The sequence below is a fragment of the Ruditapes philippinarum genome, unplaced genomic scaffold (assembly GCF_026571515.1).
Source record: "Ruditapes philippinarum isolate M1 unplaced genomic scaffold, ASM2657151v2 ctg1656_1_1_1_1, whole genome shotgun sequence".
Taxonomy (NCBI): Eukaryota; Metazoa; Mollusca; class Bivalvia; order Venerida; family Veneridae; genus Ruditapes; species Ruditapes philippinarum.
This window is the reverse complement of record NW_026863252.1, coordinates 1-19,872: the sequence shown is the minus strand read 5'-3', so window position 1 is coordinate 19,872 and position 19,872 is coordinate 1. Positions and strand designations below refer to the sequence as shown.

At 31.8% G+C, this 19,872-nt stretch overlaps 2 protein-coding genes across 2 annotated transcripts; both read right to left on the bottom strand.

Moving 5' to 3' along the window:
- Positions 1-6,867: 6,867 nt before the first annotated feature.
- Positions 6,868-10,373, bottom strand: LOC132721600 (uncharacterized). The gene is made up of 6 exons (XM_060705919.1): positions 10,309-10,373; positions 9,387-9,473; positions 8,820-9,061; positions 8,497-8,580; positions 7,580-7,665; positions 6,868-7,237 (listed from the first exon to the last, which is right to left on the bottom strand). Exons 1-6 carry the CDS (start codon positions 10,356-10,358, stop codon positions 7,124-7,126), a joined length of 663 nt encoding a protein of 220 aa, XP_060561902.1. The 5' UTR covers positions 10,359-10,373; the 3' UTR covers positions 6,868-7,123.
- Positions 10,374-14,062: 3,689 nt separating this feature from the next.
- Positions 14,063-19,608, bottom strand: LOC132721594 (pre-mRNA-splicing factor ISY1 homolog; the record flags this gene model as incomplete). Its single annotated transcript, XM_060705915.1, has 8 exons — positions 14,063-14,823; positions 14,958-15,056; positions 16,038-16,091; positions 16,123-16,154; positions 17,860-17,982; positions 18,538-18,593; positions 19,031-19,092; positions 19,496-19,608. Coding segments are annotated over 8 exons (647 nt in total), but the record flags the coding sequence as incomplete, so codon positions are not given.
- Between the last annotated feature and the right edge of the window lie 264 nt (positions 19,609-19,872).

Below are 19,872 nucleotides of genomic sequence, written 5' to 3'. Positions count from 1 at the left end.
TAAATACTTACTGTTATTGTTTGGTATTGCAGGCTTGGGAGTACTTGATACGCTGTGAGGTGAAGGAGAACAGAGATGGAGCTTAAGTTGATGCGCTTTATAAGACACAAAGTATTAAAACTGCACTTAGGTTGTAATGATGACTATGTAACTGTGCGAAACAGACTGCTAGTAGAATTTTAACTTCATGATGAATGTTAAAATGAGTGTTATATAGTCATTTTAATTATGGTAGACGAGATGGTTGATGAAGATAATTTTTCTGTTTTTAACTACATTCAACGCCATAAGAAGTATGTTGGAGCCACAAGAAAACGTAGAAAAGTGTGTCATCTTATGCGTCAACGGAGCAAAGTGTGTTATCTAATATGTTAACAGAGGAAAGAATGTCAGGCAATGCGTCATCAACGGAGCAAAATATGTCAGGCAATGCATCTTCGGAGCAAAGTGGCTCAACTAATTTTTCAACGGAGCAAAGTATGTTAGGCAATGCATTTTCGGAGCAAAGTGGCTCAGCTAATGTGCCAACGGAGCAAAGTATGTCAGGCAATGCGTCATCAAAGCAAAGTGGCTCAGCTAATGTGCCAACGGAGCAAAGTATGTCAGGCAATGCGTCATCAACGGAGCAAAGAATGTCAGGTAATGCTTCATCGGAGCAATGTACATAGCGCAGTTAATTTGTCAACAGAGGAAAGTGGCTCTAAATTAAATAAGATATTTGATGCTTGTTCAGCTGAAGAAGCAACTGAGTGCATGAGAAGAGAATTCAAGGAATTGAAAAGTAGAGTCAGTAGATCTAGATTACGTCGATGCTAATAAACTATGTCCAGTATATGCCACAGATCCAAAAGTAGTCTGTTACTGTATAGGAATGTGTTGTGACTTGCTAAAGGAATCTTATGCCAGGACTTAAATAAAATGATGGTTATTAAAGTAAATAAAATGATGGTTATTAAAGTAATGGAGCAATCTTACCTTCTTTGTTTCATTTGTTACGAACCATAACTCTTGTTTTCATAGGTTAAGAGTTATTACGCTTTGTAAATTTCAATAGTTAAAACATATCCGGGCCATGTCTCAGATAGGCCAATACATCTCATTTGCACATACGCAGAAAAAGATGAGCTTTTTTGCAACATGCAACGCTGTTTAAAAATAAATATAAGCGTTACAATTCGGCCTTTATGTTAAAAGAAACATTCCATTTTGTAATATGTGAGGGGAGACATCGCTGCTTTCGTTTCCAAAAGCACCCGTCCAGTATAAAGTTTGGTTTTAGATCACAATGTAAAAACATTCTTTAAATAATTTAAATCTTATTATTATCTCATATTCTAGCTATATATTTTATGCTCGTAATATTCAATCATAGCATTTGTAGCAATGGACTATCTTTTGATAATATCGTGTATTTTAAGCAAGATTTTTTTCCCAATCCATAGAGTGTTACCCAAAAAATTTAAACTCTGCTCTACCTAATTTTTCAATATGCTAATAAGTTTGTTAAGTTTAACGTGTATTTCCTTAAGGAGACTGGAGAGATACCAATTAATTTTAGCACTGTTCAGCCATTCCGCTTGTGTAACAACAACTAAATAAATGTTCTATAATTATTGCCAACTTCGCAGCTTGTTTATGAGCTACATATAATGCCTCGATAACCATATACAAAAAAGATTTAATGAATTTGCTTGTTCAATGCGAATAATAACCCACGCACAACAAACTTTAATTTCATGAATGAATAAAACCTTTATACATAAAGATTTATTTTTGAGAGATATATCTCAAAATTTGAACTCACTTGAAAGTGATTTACGTTTTTTAAATTAATGGAGAAAACATTTTGATAAACTAAACTTCAAATTTTTCCCAATTTTTTGTTAGCAGGGGAATAAAGTTTTTAAAGAAGACTTATTTTTTACGGGAAGTTTTTTTTAGTGAAAAATAACAAAAATAAAAAGGTTTTTGTAATTTTTGGTTTCCCCAAAAATTTGGCTTTCCAATAAAATTTATTTTAACTTTTTCAGAATAAACTATTTTTTAATAAAAAAAAGACTATAAAATATCAATGTAAAATCAAAGAAGGGTTTTTAATAATACCGTTGTCAAAAAATGAACAATTTTAAGGGGGAAATCCCCCAAAGGGGTTTTTTTGGAAAAATTTCAAAAACAAATTCTACGTTTGGGGGGAAGTAGGGGTGTTTTTAAAATTTTTTTTTGAAATTTTAATTTAAAGGGGAGAGCGAAGAAAACAAAAGACTATACATTGAAATCAATAATTTGGGTGGGGGAATTTTAACAGTAGAAACTTTTGAGACCAAAGATAACGAAATCAAAAATTTGAAAAATCTTAAACAAACCCAAAAAACTGGGAGTAAACAAAACGCCCTCTTAAAGATAATATCCAATAATTTTTAAAATTATCTGCCCCTTTCAAAATTCACTTTTTAAATTTTTTTTTAACGTTATACTAGATAAGAAAAAATTTTTCCCAAAACCATGGGGACGGGTGTTTTAAATTCCCCCTTGCATAAAAAGGCTTTTCAGATCCAAAAAATTAAAATAGAGGAAACCCCTTACACTTTTTTTTAAAAATTTTTTAAAAAATTTAAAATATTAAATGAAAACTTAAATCATTCGAAGACAACTGGTTTTGTCAAATCCCATTTTGGGTTTCCCAAAAAGGGGGAAATACAAATTTTTCCTTTTTTATTTTACTTTCACTAACAAAGTAAAATTTGAAAAAAAAAAGGGAAAATTTACTTTTTTTTCTTTTAAATTAAAAAAAGCGGGATTGATTTTTTGGATGGGTTAAAGGGTTAGGGTTTAAAAAATTTTTTTTAAAATTAAAGGGTTTAAAAACCGGCAAATTTTTGAATTAATAAAATCAATTTTAAAAATTGGGGTAAAATTGGGGTTTTAAAACATTTTGGGAACTTATCTGATGTTTTTCAAAAATAAAAATTGTTTTTTCCCGGGGGGAGAAAATTTTTCCCAATTTTTCCCCTTTCCTCCCAGAATGGGAATTTAAACCGCAAAAAAAATTTTGCCCGGTGTTTTAAATTTTAAACCCAAAATTTAATAAATTTTTTATTGAATTTGGCCCGATCCGCCATCATTTCAAATCTGGGCCCGGGTTGGAGAAGCATTTGATGGGGTTTTTTTCCCTTTATTGTAATCGTTGGAATTTGGACCGGTAAATGTTGAAAAAGACAAAAAAAAATTGTTATTCAGAAAAGGGTGGTAAGACTTGGTAATATGGATAAGTGGTTTTAAATAATAATCAAGAAATCGAGGTTAGTAAGATTCATTTAACTTCTTAGGTGTGGCGATTCACGAGTGGTGGGGTCATTCATGCAAGCTACAAAGACGTTTAGCTGGAAAAGGGCTCAGATCATTATATTCATTGGTTACAATTGTTACGTGACTACAAAGTACGCCGTTAACATTATGTTTTAATCTCTTTGACGCCTATGTTTTTTATCAATTTTAAAATTATGGCTGTATAAGTATGGGGTTTATGAATGCAGAAAGTTTTGGAATCGAGTACATAAAAAATTTTTGTAGGTTTAAATTTAAATGTTAAACAGGGGCAAAAAAAAATTTGGGGATTAAATTTGAATTGGGGGGATTTCCTCCTTTAAAATTAAAGGCAATTTTATGAAAAAAATTTTTTTAAGTTAAATACAGGGGGAAAAAAAAATAATTTTATTTTTGAGAAAAAAATTTGTTAAAACAGACATATGATGTTATGTGGGAAATTGGGTTTAAAAAAACCGGGCTTAAAATTAAAAAAATTCTTTTATTTAGCAGGGTTTTAAAAAGGGGGGGGTTTTTTATCCCAAATTTTGTTATAAAAACTATTTGTTCCCATTTTTTGGGAAAGAAAAGGGGTATTTAAAGAAGTTTTTGGGAAAGATGGTAAATTCAATTTTTTCATCATTTTTAATGATATAGGGGAAAAAAAGATCACATTTTAACAAAAATTTTTAAAAAAAAAATATACTGAAAATGTAAAATATAGAAATTTTTAGCAAAAATTAGAACTCTCCTCCACACCAAAACTTTAAATCGAGTTAGGGGAAGACATAATAATTAAACCAAGGAAGAACAAAGTTTGCCAAACCTTTTATGTTATTAGAATGATATAAAGATGAAATTTCACTTTATCCCTTTAAATGTCCAATATAATTCTGGAGGTTAAAGAAAAAGCAATACATTCCAAGATACTATTATTACAACACAAGTATGTTTAAATTATTTTTCCTTAATGCAATCTGGTCGCAAAAAAACTTTGGAAAAAAGCAATTCTGATGATTAAAGCCTTTTAAATTTGGAGGGATAGTTTGTTATAATATACGACAGTAAGCTTTGCTCTCTTCTCTTTTTTTTCTGTTTTTTAAAAAAAATGAAAAAAGTTATCATTGTAACTGTTAAATGCCGCATTGATATTCACCATGAAAATTTGTAAAGTTAAATTGTGAATAAGAAATTGTCAATATAACATATATTTTATATTTTATTTATTAATAATTGTATCTTCTCCCAAATTAAAATATATATCGTTTTTCCAACATATAAACCCAAAAATTAAATACCATGATAAAAAGTTTTGACAAAACTAATCCTTATAATTAAGTCTAGGGTGTTAGTTGTTTGGGTATTTGGTCTGTTTTGTGGTTTTCTTTTCTTTATTAAAAAACCGTACCCAAAATCAGTAAAGCGTAATTAATTTTTCATTATAGAAATGAATTCTAGCAATATTGATCAGGAACTTAAAGGGAAAATAAATGTTTAAAAATACTGGGTTTATGTAAAGCCTACCCTAAGTTTTTCCCCCTTCATTTGTCACACTTAAAAACTGCGAGTTTGCTTTTTGGTGTATTCTATTGATAGGCATAACATAAAAGAAAAATGTATTGTAGCCCTTAAATTGATAAGTTTGGTAAAAGATAGGCCAATTCCTTGTGGAAAATTAATACATGTATTCATATGCTTTTTTAAAGTAAATTCGTATCTATTAAACATTCCACATTAACATAAACCATTATTTTGTAATTAATTATATCATTCAGTTCATTTATGTATTTTAATGTTGTTTTTGGGTATATTTAATATGGTGATGAGCTTTTTTTGGCTTAAACCAAGCTTCTATTGTTCTGGCATAAAAGGGTCTAATTCAAGGGTTTAGTTAAAACTCGCAAGCCGTTGCCGGACCAAAGTGTGTGGCCTTGCTCATATTCACTTCAAGTTATATAAATCCAAGTTTGAACGAGTCACTTGAGAAAATGTGAAAGCAGTTTGCGCTCCCAATATTTTATGTTCAAGAATCATATACATGATGTCTATATTCAAGGGGGCAATAAATATAACTATGCAATGCCTGAATTGCCCTAACTGATTTTGGGAAAATAATATCTTCACTTATATGTGTTTTATTTTAATTTAACCAATCCCTCAAAATTGTGAAAATAGCTGGCCCCCCACAAGAAGTAGGTATTTTTTGCAATAGACCCAAACCCAACCCCCCCCCAACACCCAAAAGACTGACTCAATAATTCCCCTTCTCAAAAATTTGTTTGCGAGGGGAGAAAACAGCCAAACAACCTTCTGCCCCCAACAATTTTGCCCCCTGAAACCAAAAAACCCTGAAGGCTTTTAATTTTTGTTTCCAAACTAAATGCCACATATGGTTTAACCTTTTAATTTCCCTAAATTGGGCCCTTTTCTGTAAATTTTATGCCCCTCTTTTTTATCTTTTCAATACAGGGATTTCCTCCTTTAATTTAAAAAAAATAAAATTTAATTACGTTTTTTTTCATGAAGGCTTTTGAGGGTAAAATAATTGTACGAAGGATTAACTTTCCAATTCCAATTGCCAGTATTTATAGCATATGTGAGCAAGTGTTGGATCATTCATCACGTTAAAAGTTTTGACCCTGGACGTCGCATGTGGCATGTATTAAATCGACGTCCATTTACCTTGACAAGATTTATGTTAGATTGTATATTCCGACTATTAGTAGTACATGCAACTGTAAATGGAGTGAGAGACACGGGTTTTATTTTTATTTGCCAGTTTATCAAAGAATAAAAGATACATTCTTCAAGTTGCTGGTCATTCATTCCAGCCCAGCGCATATGGCAATAACATTTCGCATTTGCCATTTCGCAAATTGCATTTCGAATTTCGCAATAATCAATTAGCAAATGTCATTTCGCAAATTGCATTTCGCATTTATCATTTCGTAAATTGCAATTGGCATGGCAGAATGGCGTTCCATAATTTTCTCATATTCATTTTGTGCTATCTTGTTTTGTAAGTTAATCTGAGGGTTAAACAGAATGACAGAAATTTGTTTACATTGACACCTGTCCGTTTCTTAGAAAGGGGGACAACCAAGATTAGCGGCGATTAGACCCTCGAATCAATACTTTCAACATGGCTCTTTGGCAAACAGGCCAAATCGTCATTTTTTTGTTTGTTTACTGGACCCTGTATGTATTGCGTATACTAGTAGGTAAAACCGGGCTATAACAAGAGCGCGTGACTATGTTAGCACATGGTTTTGGTCCCGTTATAACATGGGCAAAAGAGGTAAAACATGTTATTAATATGCTTTTCATTTTTCCATTAAACATGAGATATTTAATTAATTTATTATTTATTTAATGATCTAACACAGAACAATGTACGTGTACATCGGAAAATGCGCAGCAATCTGGATCCCGTTCTCGTTTTTACCAATGATGCATATATTCACGGACTTTAATTTACAAATTCATTTAATGTAAATTAAAAGTCCGTGAAACAAGGTCTTTCTATTTGAAGGACCCTGCTTAAAATTAAAAATAATAGCAGTCTGAAATTTTCTTTCTTTATTGCAGTTTTATATGATATTATATGTTTAGACTTTATGTATGGAGTAGAGAAAGTAAAAATACATGTTTAAACATGTTTAGATTAAACTAAATTTAGAATTTACGTAAGAGTCTTGTACAAAACTAAAGTAGGAAATTTTGTTGATCAGAACCGGATGTGATAGTCACTGTTGTCGCAATGTTCACGTCAAATTATGAATTGCAGATTTCTCTGTGCAGCTTAGAAACCCTAGAATTCCTACAGCTTGAAGCATTGTGGACTTTTCTTTGGCCATTTTATTGTCCCAAAGAACTTCACCTTGACCTTCAGCTGGACACACAGTTGCTTCTTAGCGATGTCAATACCGGAAATCTGGATGGGGAAAAACAACAGTTACTATTATAAATATCAAAGTACATTTTTTTGTAAAACAATGTCGGTTTGTTTTCCTTCCGAGTTTTTCTAAAACGTCTTTTAGATTCTGTAGCTTTATTTTTTAAACATAAATCGTGTGTTTTCTGTACCAGAAAATGAATATTTTTAATTATTAAATTTTTGAAAGTTGTATTTTTTTTTTAAAAATTCGTATATGTTGATCTATCACTTATTCAATGGCGTAAACGTAATAAAACGATTCAAAAGTATAAAGAAAATGATATGTTTCTATTGTATAATTATTGAGAAAGATTTTATAGTGTCAATTTTTGTTTGTACCCTTATTTCTAGATCGCTTTTCATCAGTTTTCTCATGGATTTGGGGAGTTTGCTTTTCTTCATTTTCAAGGTGAAGCTGCCATTGCCTGAAAAACAAATCCATTGATTACTTATTGCTCCTACATATGGTACAAGTTACAACATTACAGTACACAAATTAAGATAAAAAATATGAACAAATAAAAAAAATCTAAAACAAATTGTTTGTTTTGTTTGTTCTATTTTACGCCTTTTTCCAACAGTATTTCAGTCATATAGGCGGGTAGTTTCCCAACCATCGTTCCTGGAGAGTTAAACCAGTACTAGACTACCTTCCTCGTCGCTAAACTACCAAGGCATCTCCCGGGGATCGAACCCACGCCAGAGAGGTAACTGGATTAGAAGTCATCGACTCTAAACCCCTCGACCACGGAGGCGGTCCTATGCTGAGCAAAAAAAAAAAAAACAAGCAAAAAATAATAAAAATAAACAACAAAAACATACAACAACCAATAAAGTACTTTATTGAGACTTGATGGTAAAAGGTATTTTTATTTCTGTCAAAATTGTTAGAAAACCAATTTTATCCTTGTAACAGATTTCTTATTATATTTTTAGTGTTTACAGGGGCGTATCACGTTGAGGGCAGGGTCTGACCCCAAGCGTCTGTGAAGTAACTAGGTCTCGATTATAGAACTGACTTCATTTACCGGTAGTATCGTGAGAAATGTTTTTTGGAAAGTTCATTTATTAGTTTGATAATTTTGGATATTTTTCCTCTTTCAACTAATCTTTTATTTCCAAAATAAAAGTTACTTTAGATAATGCTTTTCTAAAGAATCATTTGTCCCGGAAGACAACACGTGTAAATTATATTAACCAACAATAACAAAAATCTCAAGTCCGTTAACATGTATAATAAAATGAAATTCACTCACTTTTAATAACATGGGAAATACTTCTGCCATGAGCTTTGAAGCTCAGTTTGATGCCTTTGGAGGTCATTTCCGCGACAAAGCATGCTGTAAAAATATTAACATTTCAGAAATAAACAGTTTAGATAATCTATTTTTTTCTTCAAAATATATATTAAGTACAATTCATTTAGAATATTCAACTCCTGTATGATAAGTACAACTGACTTAGATTATAGATCTATATTTTATATTTTTAATTATGAAAATATAGAAATTCTATAGTACAGATACAGGAATTATTTAGTACAGATATTGATAATTTGAGAAATTTTGTTGTGACGTACCTTTCAATTTCCACATTTTCATACACATCTCACATTTACCATTATGGCATCCGGTAAGTTCATTTATAACATATACATCATCTTCAGCTAAACTATCTTCTTCGGAAGAATCCTCCACGAGCTGGTCGTCGAAATACGGAAAGACGTTATCGTCATCTCTGTTTTCGACGTCAAACGAAACGTCATCGTCTTCTGCATCGTATATGACGTCATCTAGTGTATTGTCCCGTCTCCAATGCTGTCTGAAAGAAAATTATTTAAAAAAAATAGTGAAACTGGTTGAGAGTAAGCATTTTTATATGAATATGTGTGAATTACCATTAAGGCCTTTCCATTCTTTAGTTTACATCGTTTTACATTTCCTGAGGTTACAATAGCCTACTTTTTTCATTTTCCTTGTTTCATATTAAATTGATACTTACTAATTCTGACAGTGTGTAAATCATTAATGTAAAACGTTAACTTTTTAAAACAAAGGCAGAAAAAAACATATTCTGTAAAATACGTAAAAAATCCTATGTTCACTTATAAATAATATTGTTCAAGCGGGTGAGGAAATCTACAAACCTCTGTCTTCGAAAATGAGTCTTCCATTCCCGGCAATAATAACAGCAGCAAAGACAAATAGCGGTAAGAATGACTTCATCTTGGACCCTAAACACATAAAGTGTCAGAAAAAAATATAATATAGATAATAAACATTTATTTTTTATACACCTATAATTTTATATGACTTTTTAACTGAAAATATACATACACGATATGTGCATTATAATATTTTTTTTTCCGTACTCAACACCTTGATTGCTTGCGCATTGACGTCATATGAATGTTCATTGTACTCATACGTCGTTTCTCAAGAATAATGTTTCATCCCTCAGTTGTGTCCGAATTTTGTTTATGGATTATACATTTAATGTTATACAATTATTGACTAGTAAGCCATTGAATATGATGTGAAATTCGGTTATCGCCTCGGTCAAAAATGAATATCACATCATATTCAATGGCTCACAAGTTAAAAATTGTATAATATTCAACATTTATAGATATATAATAATGTAAAGAATACAGATATTTAAATGAAAATGAGTGTGCTATGAATTTGGTGGATTCCTTCACACTCGTTAATGGTCGTGCGTAGTAAAAAACAACTTTGCACAACCATGCATGCAGCCATAGCGATACAACAAAACGGAATACCAACAAAACGGAATACCTTGCGCATGCGTTATTTCCAAATAAATCTATGTTTATTAATGCGAAGTTTTGGTTAATTTCATGCAATGTACAAGCATACCTTTGCCTTGCTTAATCTATTAAGAATAAATATCATTTATTATTATTATTATTATTATTATTATTATCATTATAGCAGAAATAAATGAAAATACATAAATAAAACATATATACATACCTTTAGAAGCGATTATAAGCTGACTTTTAGGCTGCTAATTAATGTGTATTTATAGTAAAACGGGGAACATACCTAACCAGGATCTCACATGTTGTTGTTTGTAGCAGGGACATAGATAACATTTTATCTACATCTCAGTTTGTAGCTTTGTCTTCATTGCCTTTTCCGTTTCTATTAAATGAGTACGTCAAACAAAACTCTTATCTGATTTCAAATGTCCATTTTAATGGACATCCTATTTAAGTACATCTAGTGGACGTCTACAATGGTATCGCTAGGTTATCATATTTTGTTTGCTGTTGTTGTTGTTGTTGTTTTGTTTTTTTCAATTTCCAGAAAAAATGGACTAAGCGGCGTGGGTGGCAAAAGCTGAATAAATCTCAAGTTAAAACAGGAACCAACAAAGGTCAACAGAGAGATGTGACAGACACAGTCATAAACGCATGTAAAAATGGCATTTCCGATAAGCAAGTGATAAATCATAGATACAAGAGAAAAAATAACGTCAGTTCTCGTAGATCTCAGTGAAATAATCAACTGTTCTTTATAGAAACTTTATCATTCGTTCGCACGAATTTTATCTTTCGAGTAAAACTATTCAGAACGATGCACATGGCCGGATTATGCGTGCAGGAGTGCATTACGTTTCAGTGTTGTCGTTTACTTTTCCTATTTATGTACATTTATTATGTATTTTTGTGGCTTGTGGAAAGCCATTCATAATCTATAATCGATAACAGTTCATTTATCTTTTCTAGATAAAAATCATAGTAAACACTTGGTATTTTCCGCACTTAGATATAAATTAAGTGGTCTCAATCTTATCTGTGATGACTATAAATCTTATCAAACATAATTTTACTTATCTTACCGCTTTTCACATTTGCGCTGTTTCCTTTGACGATATATAAAGTTCAAGTTACCGATGTTTATCAGATACATTTATCTGTTTTTGGTTATTGAACTTTTTGGAGTTAAATGAACTTCTTGCTTGATACAAGATTCAAATTTATAATACAAATGTACCAAACATTTTTTTTCTAAAATCATATTTGTAAGTTTCGCACCGTCTTTTTTCTTAATTATTGATTTTTTCTATAGAAGTTTTGTTTTGTTTTGTTCTACGGCGCACCGACCTTATCTAGATCATGTGGCCCCGAAATAGGAAATATTGGTTTGGTTAACCTCGGATGTTACAAACTTAAAGCAACACCATGGGCAGAACCACCTCAGCTGCTGGAGCTAAAAGATGGATAGATTCCAATAATTTGACCCATTTATTCGCCTCTTAGCAGGGATAAACGAAACCTTTCAGCAACTAGGGTTTTCTTTCTTAAGAAAATGATAGATTGTTATAAATGATAACTGTTACTGTTATAGGGAATGATAAACTATTAAAGGGAATGATAAACTGTTAAAGGGAATGATTTAGTTTATTAGGAAATGATAAACTGTTAAAGGGAATGGTAAACTTTCATAGGTAGTGAATAACTTTTATAGGGAATGATAAACTGTTAAAGGGAATGGTAAACTTTCATAGGTAGTGAATAACTTTTATAGGGAATGATAAACTGTTAAAGGGAATGGTAAACTTTCATAGGTAGTGAATAACTTTTATAGGGAATGATAAACTGTTAAAGGGAATGATAAACTTTCATAGGGAGTGAATAACTTTTATAGGAAATGATTAACTGTTAAAGGAAATGATAAAACTTTCATAGGGAGTGAATAACTTTTATTGGGAATGATTTAACTTTTACAGGAAATGATAAACTGTTATAAATGATAAACTGTTACTGTCATAGGGAATTATAAACTGTTAAAGGGAATAATTAACTTTAATAATAGGGAGTAAATAACTTTTATAGGAAACGATAAACTGTTAAAGGCAATTGTAAACTTTATATGGACTGATGAACTGTAAAAAGGAATGATAGATTTTATCTTATGCTTTATTAGCACAGCATAGATACACATAAATTTATGCTGCGATATACGTTGTAATTCATAAAACACAAACAGTAGAAGTTATCAAAATATAATGTTTATTCAATAAGTTTCATGATTACTATACAATAAAATATCATGAAGAAACAATGAAAAAAGTGAATCTTTGTATACAGTAGGTCAATATACAAATGTATGAACAATGAATTAACCATATCAAAATAATAGCACTACTTTTTGCAATCATTCTTATCGTACACTTTTCCATATACTGTTCAAAAGTGTTATATTAAAGACCTGTTATGCCTCAGAAATGTCTCATTTTTATTTCTGAAAAGCTTTTTATGTTTTGTGTCTATAGTTTCTAGAAAGTTACTCATTGGTCAGTTTACTGAATCATCTTTTGCCTCTGTTGCTTTTTGGAAAGTATTAAACTTATAGTGGTTTAGTATTTTGTATCAAAGTCAATGTTTACATTTTGTTACTTTATGACAAAAATTATTTCACATTTTATGATTTAGCTCTATATCTTCAAGTTGAAAGCATCTAACATGACTTTAAACCATTATATATATGTTATAAAGTTCCTGTTTGCTCTTTCTAAAAATTTATTCCATACTGAGGCATAAAGAAAAAAAGACATTTTCCTTATTCAATATCCATACTGACAAAAGTTCTACAGAAACAGAAAGTAAAGAATAGGACCTATTATAAAGTATATGTCGCTTCTAACATTCAACCTTTACAATTAGCTGCCAAGTCAATTCCACTTTAACTTCCTGCTTGTAATAAGACACATTCACAATAACAATAAGAAACAATTAAGACACATACGTCCAACTTCTTTGTAAAGAAGAAAAAAACACTTCTATGAACAGGAGCTGTCCATAAGACTGAGCACGCTCGACTATTCTCAGTGCTTGATAATAAGAAAAGGGGCATAAATCTGTAAAATGTAACTCAGAGTTGCAATACCTGTGCCCATCATGTTGAATTGTTTGTTTGTTTGATTGGGTTTTACGTCACACCGACACAGTATAGGTCATTTGGCGACGTTCCAGCTTTACTGGTGGAAGAAGACCTTCTGCGCATTATTTCAGACACGAACGGGCACCTGAGAAGAACCACCGCAATCCGTAAGCTAGCTGGATAGCTTCCTCACATGAAAGAAGTCCCTGTCAAGATTCGAACCCACAGTGGCGAGGGGCAAGTGGTTTGAAGTTAACGACCTTAACCACTCGGCCACAAACGCCCCTCATGTTGAATAACCACATTGAAAAAGTCTGATCAAAAAAAAAAAGTCTGATCAACTTTCTTCAGTGCCTGATAGTAAAACATGAGCCATGTAATTATGTTCTTGGTTTACAATTGGCAATAATCAGGGCTGCCAACAGCAAATTTCAAAATCAGCGGAAAAAACGCCGGGGGTCAAGGGGGCTGCGCAAGCCCCCTTTGCAGGTCCAGGGCATAGCCCTGGTGGGGGTTCGGGGGGCGAAGCCCCCGAAAGCTCCTGGATTCTGATGATTTGGTATGCCCTAAAATCAATTTCCTGGACTCTAAATTTGACAAGTATCCGACATTTTGACGCATTTTGACAACAGACAAGAGCGACAATGTAAACTGTAATTTGATTGGTTATTCTAAAATAGAATGCCGGAAAAGACTCGATATGACCAATGAGAAAAGCGCTTACAGACGTACCATAGGCGGCTAGCGTAACGATAAAAGCCGAAGCGTGTCGGTTTTTGGGTACTGTATAAAATATGACGAATGAATTTATTGTCTTTGTCGAATTTACATCGATCTCAAAAATGACCCAGGAGCTCACGAAATCCGCGGATTTCCGCGGATCCGCGGAAAATCGGCAGCCCTGAATAATTCATCAAAACTCATGCTAATGTTACAGGTATTGGCTAGTGACCTGCAGCTATTGCACTTTTTAAATGAATATCTTTTGTGGCTGTTGAAAAATAATTTTTAGGATATTAAAGGGATTTAACTCAGTTACAATGCACACACCACAAAAATAGACTATAATTCTTTCAAAAGTCAAGCTAGAAAAAATAAAAATTTATCAAATTAATAAAATTTCTTTGAGAATCAGTGTGAACAGCTAGATCTCTGATGATTACCGGTATGTGAATGATCATAACACCCTGATTGCAAAATAAATTCACAGCATCACATTCTTGAACATTATTTATAGATACATCAGCATCTAACCCTGTACCTGCCTTTTGAATAGAGCTGATTTCCAAAATCTCTCACGTCTTTTTATATGTCCCATCATATCATGACTCTGACTTTTAAACATCATTACATCAATAGTAGAATTCAATTTCCAAGCTCAGGCTTGTGTTTTTTTCCTTGCCATTGAGCCAATGTTTTATCACTTTGCATTTTATCAAATGTTAAGTCACTTTGTATTTCTGCAAAATTTATCATCACCCTAACATTTGCCTTTCACTGAGCCAAGTTTATCACTTTGTGTTTAATCAAACTTTAAGACATTCTAAATTTCTGCAAAATTTATCATAACCCTAACATTTGCTTCACTTCACCCTCCTCAGCTTGCAGATCATCACTGGCATATTTTTGAAGTAATTCCATCTTTTTTCGTTCCAGTAAAGCTTCTTCTATCTGAATCAGAAAAAGGAATATAATAATTATGAGGTACCGGTATATAGATTCTAGAAGTATTAGAAGATAACACCAATGGCTATTTAAGTTGAGTAAAAAGTCTTGTCCTTTGCAATGACAAGAAAGTTACTGACCTGTTTTTGTGATGGTACATCAACATGTGCAATAAAATGTGTCATGTCGGATTCCTCTGCAGTGCTCGGTTCTTCAACATCAGCATCCATATCTTCTTCCTGTAATCAAATACATATACTGATAACTATATGAGCAAACTTAAACTATCATCAGAAATACTCTTCAGAAGTAAATTACTATATCAGGGACAGTAACTCTTGTTTTACACAACTCACTTTTTACAAATGCTTTATGAGTTTAAGGTTTGAGTCGGTACATAATTATACAAATACCATTTAAAGCACCATAACTTATGGTTGCAACAGTTACAAGGAATCTTCTATAAACTATCAGGTGGATAGAACACTCACCTTTTCTTATTCAAATATTTATAATTTTTAATTCTTATCTAAGAAAAAGGAGAAAAAAGTTAAATTTGGCATGAAAATGAGGTTTTCCCAAAAAGCCCTTGACCTTTAAGCCTTTCTTGTAAGGACTTGCATCTACATCCGGGTTTTAGGAAACCCCTGATCATAGTCTGCACTATTTTGCAATTCCAGGGTTTAGTTAAATATTTTTTTGAAGTTTTCCCTTAAAATTATGAATGGTTTTGAAACTTCAAATTGAAAGGAAAAAAGTGATATAGAAAATATCATTTTTATATTTTAAACCGAAATTTGAATTTGACATGAATGGCCCTTTCCAATAAATTTTGGGCTCTGAATAACTACATTTTAAGAATGGAATCAGTAATGAATGTTTTTAATTTTATTTATACAATGATCTAATTAACATGTTAAGTAAAAATGGTGGTAACTTCCAGAAAAGAAGATCAATCGAAAAGCAACTTTGGCTTTTTTTAAAAAAAAAAAAATTAATTTTTTATTTTTTTTTTTTTTTTTTTTAATAACACCAATATTTTTTTTTTTAAAAAAAATTTTTTTTTTTTTTTTTTTTAAAAAAAAAAAGTGGCTAAACTCAAGAAGGTGCAAAAATCCAAATTAAATTTCAGAAAAATTTTATGTTTTTCATAAAAATTAACAACAAATATCGAAGCATACTGCTTTTTTAATTTAGCTGTGCCAAGTTTAATATCATACTTCTCTCTCAAACAATCTTGGAACTTCTGGAAGTTTCCTCAGAATCTTCAGTTTTTCTCCCTCTAGCAAATCTGTTTCTTGTTTCTCTTTCCATGCTCGTACCCTTCTCTGCTATTGCTAAATGATAAATCGCTTGTTTATTTTACTGCAATTTCAACACAGTTTGGTAGTATCTCTGCAGTCTGTCAATCTTTAATGAATATCTAATCAGTAATTATCAATGCCTCTGCAAGTGACTGACTGCTAATCCCACATGATGTCTGAATCAGAGGTGAGAGACAAATGACGCATTAGACTTGATACCCTAGATCAATTGTCAAAAAGAAATTTCGCCTCAACCAAGGATCAAACCAATGACCCCTGGTTTACAACCCATCACAGCATTTATAGTCTGATTTTATTGACCTGTCAATTATGAATACATTATAGGACTCATTAAATATTCGATCCCACTTCGGTTTGGTCCGTGTAGTTTACGAGAATTAATGTGGAGTATATTAGTCATGGATTGAAAGTCACGCCAGCTTAATGTGAAGGTTTTCGTTAATTCACAATAGGACAGTCGGTAAAGAGAATGCCTGATAATTGAGAGGTCTGTGGTTCGATCCTAACTGTTGCCATTGTTTTAATACTCTTTCTTTATTTTTGCAGCATATTTTAATAGAACAGATTTGTAGTGTGTTTTACGGCATTGAAAAGACATTTATTGATTTTACTCCGTTTTAATTTTAAACATGAATTCTTGAAAAAACATGTTATTTAAAAAGAGTATATACATAACAAAATTAAGTAAAACATAATCAAACAATACGAACAACATAAAATGATCATATATAAATTCAATAATGTTGGAAGTATTACTAAGAAAAAACATGGACCAACGCGGCCTCGAACTTAAAACACGTGTAGCACTTAGATTATAAACTCGTGATTTACCCTATTGGGCTATAACGCTGAGTACACTTAGTTTAGAGATAGAAATTAAATTAAATTCCATCGTACAGCGTACATCTCACGGAACTTACCGAACATCTCCCGAAGATTAATATACTGTGTGCATCGACCGTGTAATCAGTATGTAATTGACAGGTTAATAAAACCAAACAATAATAAATATCACATAATGTAAACAAATTTCATACATCTAGAAAACAAAAGCTGGAATTAAAGGAACTTCACTGAGGTTCAGCAGCATAAAAATATAATACTTAAAAAATTCTTTCACAGATCTTCTGGGACAAGTGACAAGCAAACATTTACAATGATATTAAAGTATTATAGTCTGAATTGAATTGAAATTTGATTTCTTGTGCAACTCTTTGCCAGATTTCAGTTTATAGCATTTAAATGCCTTTAATTTTGAGTAATTTTGCACACTTCAAATGACTGTTCTGGTAGAATAAAGTAGGCAAATGATCTAAAAAGTTTGTAATTGACCTAAATCAAAAGGTATACAAATCTCGAAAAATTTATTACCAGTCATGTTAAAAAAAATCAGTCGAGTCCCTTTAATAAATTCTGTTATAATCTTCAAAATTAAAATTGTAAAGAAACTATGCTTTGAAATCAGCAAGTCAAAATATAAAATGCCACATTCATGCCTACCCAAAACAAACACAAACATATATACAATCCATTATAATATTTTCACCTCTTCCCCTTTGAAGTACCTATGACATAACATTTAAAAATGATAATACATTGTACATGATTTAAATTAACTTTAAATTCTAAGCTAAATTCACAATCAAGCTAAATGAAGTAACATTTCAAACTAAAATCAATCTAAGTTTCTATATTGGTATATATGGTTATCTTAAACCTTTCTTTTCTGCTTCTTTTTCTAGAGGTATAATAACACCATCATCTTCATCTCTGTAACCATAATAATCAGCATCTATATCCTTCATCAACTCTCCTCGTGTCTTTCTAGGTGGTGGGGGAGCTGTAACACACACAAGCAAAATACTGTACAAACTCATTTATTAGACGCATTTTTGGCTATCCTGATTTTGGTATCAAAATAGGGACTGTGTCTTATAAGCATGACTTAATAAGGGATCACTAAAGAAATGCTAGATCGAAGTTATTTTGAGACCGTACATTCCCCTTTTTGCAATCTATCAGACACCAGCTTTACTGGGACGGAGACCAAGGATGCCCTTTGCTATATCATTTCAGGCACAAATAGACACCCGAGTAGAACTGCTGACATTTTGTAAGCTAGCTGGATAGCTTCCTCACATGAAAGAATCCAAAACCGCTATCAGGATTCGAAGCCATAGTGGTGAGGGGCAAGTGGATAGAAGTCAACGCCCTTAACCAATTGGACACGTATGCTCATCACACTGGTGAGGGGCTGTGATTCTGGTAATTCAGCAACTTAAACCTGTTGTCAAAAGTGCCCCCAAATGATTACTATTATTTGGGCTTTTATTTATAAATTTTCATTTGGAGTTTCTTACTTTATAACACATTTTAAATATCTTAAATATCTTACGTTCTTGTTCAAACAATTCTCTAACACCAGGCAGATCTTTTGCTGCCCCAAAATATCTGAAAAAAGAAAGAAAAATAAACAATGCCAAAGGGTATAAAGCTTTATTGGCCAGTCTGTCATTGGTCAAATATTGGTTTGATTCTTGACAAAGTTCACATTACCCTGTTTATTTCTTTTAGCAGTTAATTTCAGTTAATGGGTGTTGCAAATGTGCAAAATCATCACTTAACCTACTTAGATAAGGAGATGAACACTGTGTTACTGGTAATGTTTTTCCTGTTTCCTTATATCATTCATCTATATTAAATTACAGGTAAAATCAACACACTGATTCAATTGAGACATTCTATTCTTTATTCATTCAGTCTATCCTTAACTTTAATCATGAACTTTAAATACACTTGTGATTCTAGATTTGAATTTAAAGACAATTTTAGACATCAAACATCAAATAACTTTGACTTTTCAAGAATTATAACAGAAAAAGTCTCACTTATAGCCTCTATTCCCTGGGACTTCTTTTCCTTCATGGTCTAACATTTTTGGTCCAATTTTCTGTGATAAAAATAGTGAAAAATTACAAAATATCACTAGGAAAGAAGCCTGTACAATACATAGAATAATAAAAAACATATAAAATGTTTAAAGATTATCCATTCTCTCAGGCTTAAACTCATGAAAACATGAAAAGTAAAACTGAAAAGTACATTTTTTGGGTATGATATTTAATAGAAGGCAAACATACATAAATATAGATTTCTTAGAAAGTACCATAAAATAAAACATAAAAAAGTTATATAAAAAGGAAGGTACATTATAGCAGACTAATGATTCCACTGGTAAAAAATGATATAGATATAAATATAGATTTATAATGCATTAATACTACAAGCATGGTTTCTAGCAAGCAAAAGTGCTTCTCATGGTCTCCTAGCAATAATGCACATTAACTTCATACCCTATAATCAGGTCCATCTAGTTCCTTTATTCTGTCCTCCCAATGTCCCTTCTCTCGTAATAGTTTGTTGATTTCATCATTTATATCTCGCAATTTAAACTCTCCCAAACCAGCTGTAAACAAAAAGAATTCATGCACTTTGATTTAAAAAAAAAATTAAATTCTCTGCTAAACTTTGTCAGGATTTCAAAATTGGAACATTATACTGTTTCAGGACCTCTCTAGTTATTTACATCATGATTAAGAACTGTTCACAATATAGGGGAGAGAATGTGTAAGCGGCCAGATAGCTCAGATGGTAGAGTTGTGAAACATTATTCAGAGGGTCCCTGTTTAGAGTCCCAGTTAGGCTGCACTTTTGATACTTGATTTCTGGT